Source organism: Amphiura filiformis, chromosome 13 (genome assembly GCF_039555335.1).
Source record: "Amphiura filiformis chromosome 13, Afil_fr2py, whole genome shotgun sequence".
Taxonomy (NCBI): domain Eukaryota; kingdom Metazoa; phylum Echinodermata; class Ophiuroidea; order Amphilepidida; family Amphiuridae; genus Amphiura; species Amphiura filiformis.
In genome coordinates this window covers 13,137,971-13,150,815 of record NC_092640.1, presented here as the reverse complement: position 1 = coordinate 13,150,815, position 12,845 = coordinate 13,137,971, and the positions used below count along the sequence as shown (strand labels likewise).

General features: G+C 36.7%; 1 protein-coding gene across 1 annotated transcript in view; it reads left to right on the top strand.

Annotated features, from left to right (window-relative positions):
- Positions 1-12,845, top strand: part of LOC140168016 (tensin-1-like) — a 234,753-nt gene that overhangs the window by 162,210 nt on the left and 59,698 nt on the right. The window contains 2 exon segments of the mRNA XM_072191323.1: positions 10,385-10,533; positions 12,213-12,400. Of these exon segments, the coding sequence (XP_072047424.1) occupies positions 10,385-10,533; positions 12,213-12,400 (337 nt within the window).

Genomic DNA, 12,845 nt, shown 5'->3' with positions numbered 1-12,845 from the left:
GTACAACCCGGAAGAAGCCACTTTTTGTTTCTGCAAATTCTGTGTGCAAATTTTGCAACAACAAAAAAACTCAGTGATTTTCTACGTTTAAAAAAACCAGACCTTTTCCAAGCTAAAAAATGCCAGATTTCACGATATTCCATGCTCAATTGAGCCTGTTGTCACATGTCCAGTACAGGCCGGCAAGTCATATAATTTAAAAGCTCTGAACAGGACTGTATATTTTTTCATAGTTATAGTTATACACACTTACGTGCAGACATTTCGATAGCTACCAGCTATCTTTCTCAATGCTACTGTTGATATGATGCTTGTTGAACAGCTGTTGTTGATCACTGCTTGGCAACAGAGTTACCAGACGATTTCTCCATCAACAGGTCGTCAAAGATGTGACTTAGATTATATTGGCCCTCGTCTCAGTTCATTGTGGTGCCTTGCTTTCTGATGGTGATGAGCAGACATCAACAGTAGCATTGAGAAAGATAGCTGGTAGCTATGGAAACATCTGCATGTTGGTGTGCTTAACTTGGACTAGTATAATTATGAAAAAATATAGTTTTATGGAACAGTCTTGGTGAATTTATTCGAGAGTCTGAACAGGACATTGAATCAGGTTACAGGTAAATCGATCACAGTGGAGGGTGCTGTGGGAGATTGATGGTTGCTGTTTTTCATCCCATTTTTCATCTTTTGGATTCATTGATAAACAGTGTGTTAATTGTAAGTCATTTTTAATGATATTAATTTCTCCCAACAAGTCCAAATCCGATCTTCTTAAAATGAAGACAGGTTATCTAGAGAAATTGGCCAAATTCAGTCAAATTATGCGCATTGGCGATAATTCCATGTTAAAAGACTAATTCTGTTGTGATTGACCTTACATCTTTGATTAATGTATAGTCTTGTAATAACCAGTATGGATTTGATGGGATTCTTAACAAAATATATCATTTCTCAATCTGACACATGCATAATAAATGCAATTTGTATGAAACTGACACATAGACAATAAATGCAATTTGTAAGCCTGGATGCCAAAATAATGGTTAACCTACAAACAGGACATATTCTGAATTGACCTATTAATGCGGTGTAGGGTACAGGCATAGTGTGAGTTGTGTGACTTAAGGCCAGAGTAATGGAAGACACATTCGTCCACGACCGAATTTGAGATTTTTTGATATTTATCAACACTAAGATGTATTCTTTCACTCGAAACTGATAAAATACAACTTGCCAATATTTATTCCTATTTTTGCTTGATTGATTTCACTCTTTTCAACTCTAAAAAGTCACATGGCTCAACACAGCTTAGTAAATTGGCGGAAATAATGAGTCAGAAATGCGCGAATGCAAAATATTGTGATTACGCGCAGTCAAGGCGCATTTGGTATGTTGTTAACGCCAGCAAATGTGATGTAAACAAAACAAAAATTTGTAGTGAAAAAGCCACTTAGATTTTTTAATTATTTTGGATTTTGGCGCACTAAAACCAGACATTATAGATTCATTGGTGCAAAAAGATGCATATTTAGACCATGCACCAGATACAGCTTTTACAAGCGTGAAAGTCTTACCGTTTTAAAATATACGGACGTTTTGTGCATTATTTTGACATTTTTTTACTAAAACGTCGATTTCTCAGAGTTCATTTTTGACAATATTGCACGATTTTTGTGACAAGATAACTCGAAAAATATGCAAGCAAAAGGTAAACTTTTTGCACTATCGCTTAGAGCACATCAAAGTCTGGGGAAGGTTTTCTCATTTTTTCTAAATATTTGTTTTGAACAAAAATATACACCATTATGTGCAATTTTTGCTTAATAGAGTGACAAAATTGCTTTTTTCACATGTTTTTGCAATATTTCAAAAATAAGGCAATTTCAAAAAATAAAAAACCTTCCCTAAGTTCATGTCTCTTCTCCATGAAAAACTAACTAAAATATTTTTACTCGAATGGATTTTTTTTAAGTTGTCACAAAAAATTGGGGTAAAAAGTGTATTTTTGTGATTTTCTCAAAAACTCGATATTTTTGAACAAATCTGACGTCACCATGGGATTCCTTGACTCATTTCCTTTCCAAAAATGTATAGTTTTATATACTTTGGACATACAATTCAAAAATAATGATGCTCGAAAAGGTCCATGTTCTCTCCCATTACTCTGCCCTTAAGGGTACCACAAGCAAGATTGATGAGTTCTGATAATTTTTCAGGCAATTTTCCCATAAAACACCAAAAAAACTTACAGAAAATGTTTAAATGGGAGGGGGGGGGGGTATGTACAAAGGGTATTGCTGTAAAAGATTCTAAGACATGGTCTCAGATTTGAAGCAGGTTTCACTGCCAAAGTGTGTAAAAATTCACTCCAGAGTGAAAATAGCTATGTTTAATTTCTAAGGTGTCTTTTCTAGGGTAACATTGTTTGTAGAACATGATTTTTTGGTCAAAGCGCGTGCATCGTACATCGTTTTGCTACAAAATGTTGATTTGTGACCGATTTAGCCAGAAAACGCACTTTTTGGGTGACAAAAATTTTCACATGCCAACTTTGTATACTCATAGAGTCTACAATATACATAGATATGGCCCTTTAAAATGTTAACATATCAGCTGAGGGTACTATTTGATGGTTTCAGGTATTTGTTTTGTGATTGACTTAATCATTTGCGTGCCAGAATCATTCAAATATGACATGCCTCGTGACAATTGACATGCCAAAATAAGCTGTTTTCGGCAAAAAAATGTATTTGAAAAATCATAACTCTTGATAGGAAGGTGCTACAGTGATGGTAGACCTACCAGTCTATGCAGTATTGAATGGGCTTTCATTTGATACCTAACTTGGTTCATTTTAACTAAGGGAAAAACTTGCAAGATGTAAAAATGTTTCCCCTACCCCTTAAAATTTTGATGTGTGTAAAAATTCCCGCCATTTATAAAAATCGGGATTACAAGAAAACTACAAGAGCTATAGGCTTGAAAAACTAATCAGTTATGCACAGTATAAGTTCCTACTTGGGTATAACATTAATATCTTTCCATTCCTTTTCAATTTTCTTTTCTAATTTTTTTAACAATTTGTGACATCTGTAAATTACGTAAAATTTGGCATTTGAAAAATCGTAAAAAAAAAAAAAATATGAGGCGACATGTTTAAAAAACTAATCAGTTATTCCCATGATACAGTACTACAGGGATATAGTACCAAACTTGTGCTAAAATGCATATTTTTTGAGTTCTAATTTTTTAACAAATTGATTTCGCCACCCCATTTTTGAGCAAAATCGGGAACAATTAGTACCTGTAATATTGCGCAATCATGTGACCTATATTCAATGTGTGTGCACCAATCAGATGTCAGACTTGCACTACAACATGATGTGAGCCTTGCAGAGCCTTTATAAGTGTGCCAATAGAGTTCAAATATGTTGTGATGATGTTGTCACTTATGGATCTCATATTTTTATTTCCGTCAAAAGCATATGCCTCTACTGTAATGCTCATATCAGAAAACAATGACAGATTGTGCATTTCTGACTTCAGAAATGAATTCTGCACAAAATTTCAGTCTAGAAAACATATTTAAAACAATATTTTTTGAAACTTTATATTTTGCCATTTTTGGCAGTCAAACCTGCTTCAAATCTGAAACCGTGTCCTAACATAGTTTTATAAGTGTGGACAAAATATTGTGCAAAAATTATGCCCAAAAAATTTTACAATAAAATTTTGGAAACATTCAGAAAAATGTTTTAAGCTATGGCACGACACAGAGTTCTATGCGAAAAAGGCATGGTTGAACTATGGTTAACCATGGTTCAACCATGGGTTTTGACCATGGTCAAACCATGGTCAACCATGCTTTTGAAAAATGGCACCACGGCCAGAGACCATGGTCAACCATGGTTAACTTTTTGACCATGGTCTATCTAAAGTGACCATGGTCAACCATGGTTAAAACTTAGCATGTTTGACCATGGTTGAACCATTGTCAACCATAGTTCAACAACCAGGGTTTTGACCATGGTCAACCATGTTTTTGACCATGGTCAACCATGTTTTTGACCATGGTCAACCACGTTTTTGACCATGGTCAACCATGTTTTTGAAAAATGGCACCACGGCCAGAGACCATGGTCAACCATGGTCTATCTAAAGTGACCATGGTCAACCATGGTCAAAAATTTGCATGTTTGACCATGGTTAAGAAACAATAGCAATCAAGGAAGAAACAATAGAAAGAAACAATAGCAATCAAGCTTAAACTTTAAATTAGCACCCGATAGAGGGCAGGGCCTGAAGAATGAGGGAAATTATGGAGTAAATATTTAACGGAATAAACTGCATAATCATATTATTTAGATTTATTCCGTTAAAAATCTTATTTTAACTTTACTAGTTTTTATATTGTATGGTGTCAAATATTTATTCACAACGTTGTAAATACGCATTAAATACGATTAATAACAACAGAGGGTGCTTTTTCTCATTCACTACCCAGAGTCAATCATGGTCAGGTGAGGTGATGACCATGGCTGACAATGCTCAGCCATGCTAAAGCATGGTCGACCATGGTATACTTAAAAGTGCCCATGGTCAACCATGGTCAGGTGAGGTGATGACCATGGCTGACCATGCTCAGCCATGCTAAAGCATGGTTGACCATGGTATATTTGAAGTGACCATGGTCAGGTGAGTGATGACCATGGCTGACCATGCTCACCCATGCTAAAGCATGATTGACCATGGTATACTTGAAGTGACCATGGTCAACCATGGTCAAGTGAGGTGATGAACATGGCTGACCATGCTCACCCATGATAAAGCATGGTTGACCATGGTATACTTAAAAGTGACCAATGTCAACCATGGTCAAGTGAGGTGAAGACCATGGCTGACCATGCTCGGCCATGCTAAAGCATGGTCGACCATGGTATACCATGGTGACCATGGCAACCATGGTTGACCATGGTCAAGCCACCATGGCTGATCATCGCTGACCATAGTTAACCATGGTCAACCATGTTTTGACCATGGTTGACCATGGTTGACCATGCTAGCACGGTTGACATTTCGCCTAGGCTGCATATTGCATTGAGTCGCAAAGAACACATCGAGTTTAAACAAAACGTATCGAGTTTAAACAAAACGCATCGAGTTTTTAAAAAAAACGCATCGAGTTTAAAAAACGTACATCGAGTTTAAAAAACGTACATCAAGTTTAAACAACGTACATCGAGTTTTAAAACACATGTCGAGTTTTAAAAAGCGCACGTCGAGTTTAAAAACACACGTCCAGTTAAAAAACAAAAAAAACACGTCGAGTTTTGAGGAAAAAGAAATCGCATCGAGAAGCGCCACCTAGAGTTTCTGCTGGACTACGGGCTAAGAGGGGATCATAGGGGAAATATTCTTGACAATGACATTGTTCAATAATGGTCAACTGACATGTTTGGTGTTATTCGGGCTGTAGTGACATTTCGGAATTCGGGGAAACATTAAAATTGCAACAGTCAGTGGCTCAGTGAACATGTGTACGGTTTCATATCGCAACGATGCGATATGATGGTTTACAGGGATCATAGACTCAACACATAGATGCTCTGAACACAGAGTCTATGCAGGGATATGGTCACTTGTATATTGTTGTATTATTACGGTCAAGGCCGTAGACGTGTCAGTAGGTGGGTGTTGTGGCCACATTGAATGTTGAAATATGATCTAGTACATGTATTCCTCTTTTAATAGTATTTCCGGTAGTATTTCCACAAATGGATGATAATATAAATAGTGCATGAAGATAATTGCTATTTTTAGTTATAATTTTACGAATGGTCCCTTAGATCACTTTTTTTCTTCAGTATACCACCGGGATACAAGATTAGGCCACAGGCCTATGCTAAACATTTAAGAAAGACCCCCTAAAATCCCATCGGTAGTGTCACCTGGGGGCACTCAACTTTAGAAGTGATATACCGGCGTTGCGAAGTAGAAAAAGAAGCCTCCTCTTATATACTAAGATATATCTCGGATATGATAGAAAGAACCCCGCCTGGTAGTATCATGTTAATAAAATGAAAGTTCCAAAACGCCCCGGTATCGCGCGCGGTAATCTCATGTCGGTTGTAGCCCTATATACCGAAAGACTGTATGTAATGGTCTTTGATGTTAGAAAGACCCCTATCCCCCCGGTAATCTCATGTTAATGATGAAGAGAACTATCAAACTCTGGTAGTCTCATGTCGTTTGCATAAGAAACCCCCTATATCAAAGATGTGTTTGATAGAAAAGCCCCCTACCCATGTACCCCCAGGTAGTCTCATGATAATGAGAACTCTGAGTCTCCGGTAGTCTCATGTCGTTTGTAGCAAAAGACAATATCTTAGCTGCCATAGGCAGTAAATTAACAACAAATGTTATTTAATGTTATGAAAACGTTTTATACCATTAATGTACCCTTTATATAACCCGCCATTTAATCGTTTTCTGACAACCTTTTATAACCTTTTACGAATGATGTCGAAACGTTTTGTGTTTGCTGGGTATACAAATATATATCACAGTATGTTAGAAAGACCCGGCCTATCCCGGTAGTCTCAGTTATTGATAATGAAAGTCTCATGTTATTGTCTGATTTTGCTTGTAGAAGAAGCCCCATTATACCCCAAGATATATAATGGTCTAACAGAAACTCTAGGCGGCGCTTCTCGACGTGTTTTTTTTTTTTTTAACTCGACGTGGTTTTTTTGTTGTTTTTTTAAACTCAAGTCATTTTAAACTCGACATGTATTTTTAAACTCGACATGTATTTTTAAAACTCAACGTGCGTTTTTTAAACTCGATGTGTGTTTTTTAAACTCGATGTGTGCTTTTTAAACTCGATGCGTTTTTTTTAAAACTCGATGCGTTTTTTAAAACTCGATGTGTTTTTTAGAACTGGATGCAATAAGCAGGCTGTGGCCATACATGTATCATGTAAAATGTTTTCACCAAAACCAAAATGCCTTCAGATACAATTATAGTGCTGCAATGCTAATGGATATCATTTGCAAAGGAGGTCTTGTCAAACTCAAACCCGTCACCAAATTCACCCTTTCCCAGTGGTGGCACCAGCATTTATTACGGGGTGGGGGAGGGGAACAAAGTGAATTTCGGGGAGAGGGGGGAGCAAAATAAATAAAATTTGAAATTTGCTAAATTTTTTTAAGGCTGACAAAGCCCCCCCCCCCCCCCAGTGCTGCCACTGCCCTTTCCTACCATGAACAAGACAGTATGAGTATACCCATTTAAATGAAACATGGTTTTATCATTGAAAATTTCACAAAATTTCAAAATTATTTTAAAATTTTGATTTTGTTCACTGTGTTCAGAATCTGAAATCCACGCTATTTTAGTCCAATACATATTTCCTATGGAAATGGGCAAATTTTGATAAATCTATATTTAATTCAGTTGACTGGGTGACTAATGACACATTCAATTTAATCCTATTAGGTATATAATATCAAAATTACAAGAGTATTAAGTCCAGGTATACAATAGTGTGTTAGTGTTTTTTTTCTATATTATTGTAAACCTCATATATAAGTGATTTGTTTACTTAGCAAAATTTTTTTGATAAATTGGTAGAATTGTTCCTGTGACCCAATTTTGGTGCAATTTGTAATAATTTTCTTTAGCAAAATGTTGAAAAGTCCCTTGTTGTTACCGATGTCGAACAATATGTGATTATGTACAATAGGACCCTGATATTGTAGTATTTTGCACTCATCTTGTACAATAGTTTAAAACTTGTACAGCTTGACCAATAAATTTTGGTATTGGGTTTAAACCATCCAATTTAATATCAAACTGGCATCTGGTAGAGAAACATCTGCATATAGCATTAGATGTTGGAAAAAGCTAAGTTGATGATGAAAATAAAATTGCGTCCTGGCCTGATATCATCATATCATGCAACAATTAAATACTCTGTGTGCTGGCTATAGGCTTCAACATAAAAAGTCCCAAGTTTTGAGATATTTTCAAAAAATACGAAGAGCTATCTCAAGAACCACTGAACCAATTGCTTGTTTGTACTCATTTTACTGCATTTTTCATTCTGATTCCAAATATGGTAATTAATATTTACAATTCTGAAATATTTGAATTAAAAAAATGTTGGAACTTAGGCCTAAAAAAAATTGTTTGATTGGCGTAACCCGACCGACCCGACCCTGACTATTTTTTTTTTGTAAAAAAAAAAATTAATTAAAAAAAAGAAGAAAAAAGTTGCAAGGCCTTTATCAAATGCAATTTACAGGTTTATAAGTTTAAAAATATAAAGAAAAAATCCTTACCTACCTACCCTAATTTTTTTTTTTATGTTACACCAATCAGACAATCTATAAATAATGAAATTGATTTTTGATAAATGGCTCTTCTTCTTTTCGTCCATAAATCTGTTTCAATATTTTCTACTCACTGAAATGGAATTTTAACCTTTAATAGAAATATTCAAACTTGACTCTGTAAATTGAATTGACACGTTCAGAAAGTACAGATAGTAGTGATCTATCTTCTAGATCTATCACGATCACCCAGACATATTGCATCTATTTGGACATTTTAAACTTCAGGAAGAGAACGCTTTCCCCCCGGCCGTCTGACTCGCACAATGAAATAAGTGTTAAATGGCCGTACACTATTATAAGCTTTGATTTCCTCAATGAATTTCTTGATATTAAAGCCAGATATGGGGCTTTAGGTATACTTTGATGTGATGCATATAGACTTAAATGGTCTAAATGCTGGGAAATAGTCACCATAGGGTTTGAGCTAAGATAAGGGTACTTACATAGGAGGGGTCTATATATTAAAGTACCATATTTGTAATAATAACCTATGGGAGATGAATAGAGCCCGGGAGATGCAATCCGCAATCATAATGATATATTTTGTTGAAAATTGTAATTGGCTTTTCACACAGAATTATCACCAATGCGATACGTGAATTTTTAGCAGGATTTGTCGAATTTATGTGGACAAGCTATTTTCATTTCAAGAAAATCAAACTTTAACTTGTTGGTATACATGTAATATTAGCCTAATATCATTAAAATATTGACAAGTACATGATCAAAGAAGTCAGCAGAATTAAGTAAGAGGATAAAAATCAGGAACTTGACTGTGACCTATTTACTTGTTTGTGTACTTTGAATTGTATGACTGTCATGTAGTGGATTCAAAATAAGTTCATATCACAGAATCTGGCATTTTTCATCCAGGAAAAGGTCCTTTTTTTAAAGTAGAAAAATAAAGATTTCGCACAGAATTTATGGAAACAAAAACATGGATTCTCCTGGAACCTAGAGATAAGGTGTGGATTATGTTTTACTAACTTTCTTTGAGTGTGTGACAAGCGGACTGAGTGGATTTTGTCATCACTTGTAATAATAAGATAAAGATATAAATTGTCACAAGAAGTGGCTCAAAATGCCGATCAAATCAAGGAGGTCCTATCTGCTATAGCTGCCCTATAGACATTTGACAATTTCTGCATTCTTTATTGTACACATTTAAAAATATGACACCTGACAGCTATGGATCTTTCTTGCACCGGTGCCTCAAACATATCACATTTGCCAATAATAGTTCCAATGATATGCCTATATCCAGAAACAATTGAGCTACAGCACCATTGGTGCTCTTGTCATAATTGCTATGACATAGCATATGACATAGCATAAAAGAAGTTAGATGAGATTGGGAAAAAAAGCACAGTGATTTATAGTGCGACACGCACAGGCATAGCGCCTAGACGTTGATCCACAAGCCACTACCACAATACTACCACTAACCTACTAACAATGACCAGTGTAGCGTCACATGTGACACTCCTCGCTTCAATTTATTAGAACATTTCCATTGAAACATTACCAAGGAACAGCGGATGTGGGTTTTTTTGGTATATATTTGCTGCACAGCTTTCAAAAATGCAAGCTCCAGAAAGATTTTGAGGACACAAAATTGGGTGTCTCCACCGTGTCTGGAACTAAAACGGGGCCTTTTTTTGCCGCTTGTTTTGGTGAAAATATCTCAGAAAGAAGTGCTTTGAGCTCACATTTGAAGCAAATTTTAGGGGTATTTAGAGGAGGGAGAATTTAGCTAAAACCTTTTGGAACTACAAATGGCCTTCACATAGGAAGTCTCCAGAACTGAAAAAGAACTTGAAAATAGGGTCTTTGGGCGGTATTTTCCTGTAGTGCAAGTTATGGAGAGCCCGATGCGGAGTATAATCCTAAATTAACTTATTGCTTTACTTGTTGTAGGAAGTGTAAATCAAAAACAGCCTCAACAACTATTTGAATCTTTTCTGTATATTTTCTTCCTTCCTCAGCGGTGTCATTCCCGGCAGGTGGACTAGAGGCGCAGTATCGTAGCAACCTGCGAGATGTGGTTGCTATGCTCAAGACGAAACATGAAAATAGTTACATTGTCTTTAATTTATCAAGACGACGGCAGGATATTACTAAGCTTAACAACCAGGTAAGGGGTGCACCATTTGATGTCCGGGGGGAGACGTGAGAGTTTTTTGAACAAAATAAACTTTGCCCACCAGTGAGACAAAAAATATTTCGCCTCACCGATGAGTAAAGAAAAATCCCCCAGTCAACTCTGTATAAAGAAAGGTTTACTTTAAAATTGAAAAGGAAAAAAAAATCACCACCTGACCACCTAGGAGGCATGATTACAGTGGATATCATGACGATTTATTTGCGTACACTTCGTGATGTACATCAGCGTGTGTTACTTTGCGTGTGTAACGTGGAAGTGAATTCCACTATGCCAACGCACTTGTGATTGGTTAGTATTGTATCCATGGTCTTGTGTTCACGTTGTATTTTGAAATACACGAAATACGATCGCAGTTGGATCATTCGAAAGTTCAAAGTTGTGTTCATTCAATTGAAATTCCTAGTATAGTTACACTGACATGATTCTCTGATCCAAGAGATGTCTAAATCTCTTTTACATATATTCACATCGGCCAAGTGGTCTGAGTAACAGGTATACAGTATAGTTCCACACAATAATGGCCATGTGGCGAGTGGCCTGGCCATGTGGCCACTCAGTGCATTGGAGGGTGATACACCCCTGTAAGTTTTAACTTGTGATTTAGTACAATTTGGCATTGCTCTTTGTATTGTAATGACAATAGAGGGCGATGTTGTTGACTTTTTTGCAGTACAAAGCCATTTTTGCCATTGTTTGCTACCCATGCTCAGTGAATCACGTAGGACACTTCATGATGTATATGGGGCCAGTAGTGGTGGCCATCGTTTTGTTACTACTTTATAGCAGGATATTTTAGCGGTATTAACTTTTCGCAATTTGAAATGTTAGGAGCAGTTTTGCAATCTCTTGTATGCATGATTAATTGTTACACATTAAAACATATGGATGAAAAATAATTTTGCAGGGTTTTAAATTTGTGGTTCTGAAATTAACCGTGAAAAGTGCAAAAATAAAAACCTGGCACTATGGACCATGATGGCCTCATCCCAATGGCATAGTTCAATAACCTCAATTAAACAATCATAGTGCAAAATTTGACCTCAAGTTTCAGAGTATGAGTTTTTCCCAAATTTTCAAAGGTCATTCAATGAATGTACAAATGTATTGGGGTTAAAGAACTGCGCACTGATGGGTGAGCTTGTTGTGGATCCTAGTGTGGGGAAATTTTCCCGCTATACAGTATGTCTCGTCTCAAATTGAGAGTAATGCCATGTGTGTATTTTGAAGTGGCCAGTTTGAATGGCATGTGCTACCCTAATCCTATGGAGTGTATACATATGCGTAGAAGGATGATTTATTGGCAGGCAGGCAACACAACCCCATCAACGCACCGACTGCACTCTCAACTTGAAATAAGACACAGTATAACAATAGAGGTTATCCATGTTACTTGTGTGTGATTTCTAACAGGCGGTGGTTCCTGTAGTATTCCTCATTCAAACCAATTCAATGCACAACCTTAGAGTTACTTGCATGACTTTGGCGGGCTATTTTGAAACAGTCATGTTTGCACATGCAGGTACTTCTTTTGAAAATCCTAAACAAGGTATAGCAGTCGCTGATAGGATATGCAGCTTATAGAACACGCATAACCTCTATTAATTACTCCTCACTTTGTTTTCTTTTCAATTCTCACACTCTGCATACAGGTATATGATTTAGGTTGGCCCAACCAGCTAGCTCCTCCATTAGAAAGACTGTGCAGTATCTGTAAGCATATAGAAACATGGATCAAGTCAGACCCAAATCATGTGGTAGTACTCCATTGCAAGGGAGGAAGAGGACCTATTGGAACAGTCATATCAGCTTATATGAACTATATCAATATTACAGCAAGGTAAGTACATTGATAGCACCCCTTTCCTCCGTATGAAGCTTCCCAACCTGTAAAAACATAGAAACATATTAAAACATGTTTCAAATCAGACCTACATCATGTGGTAGTACTCCATTGCAAGGGAGAAAGGGGGCCTATTGGAACAGTCATTTCGGCTTATATGAACTATATCAATATTACAGCAAGGTAAGTACATTGATAGCACCCCCTCCCGTTGTATGAAGCTTCCAACCTGTAAACACATAGAGAAATATGTGGTAGTACTCCATTGCAAGGGAGAAAGAGGGCCTATTGGAACAGTCATATCGGCTTATATGAACTACTACGGTGGTTAACAGTCGCATTATATTCCAGCATACGTGGTCAACTGGTCACAGCTTGCAGTGTAGGGCCATCCGTCCCACCCCACCCCTGACATATCCACCCTACTAAATCTGCAATCAAT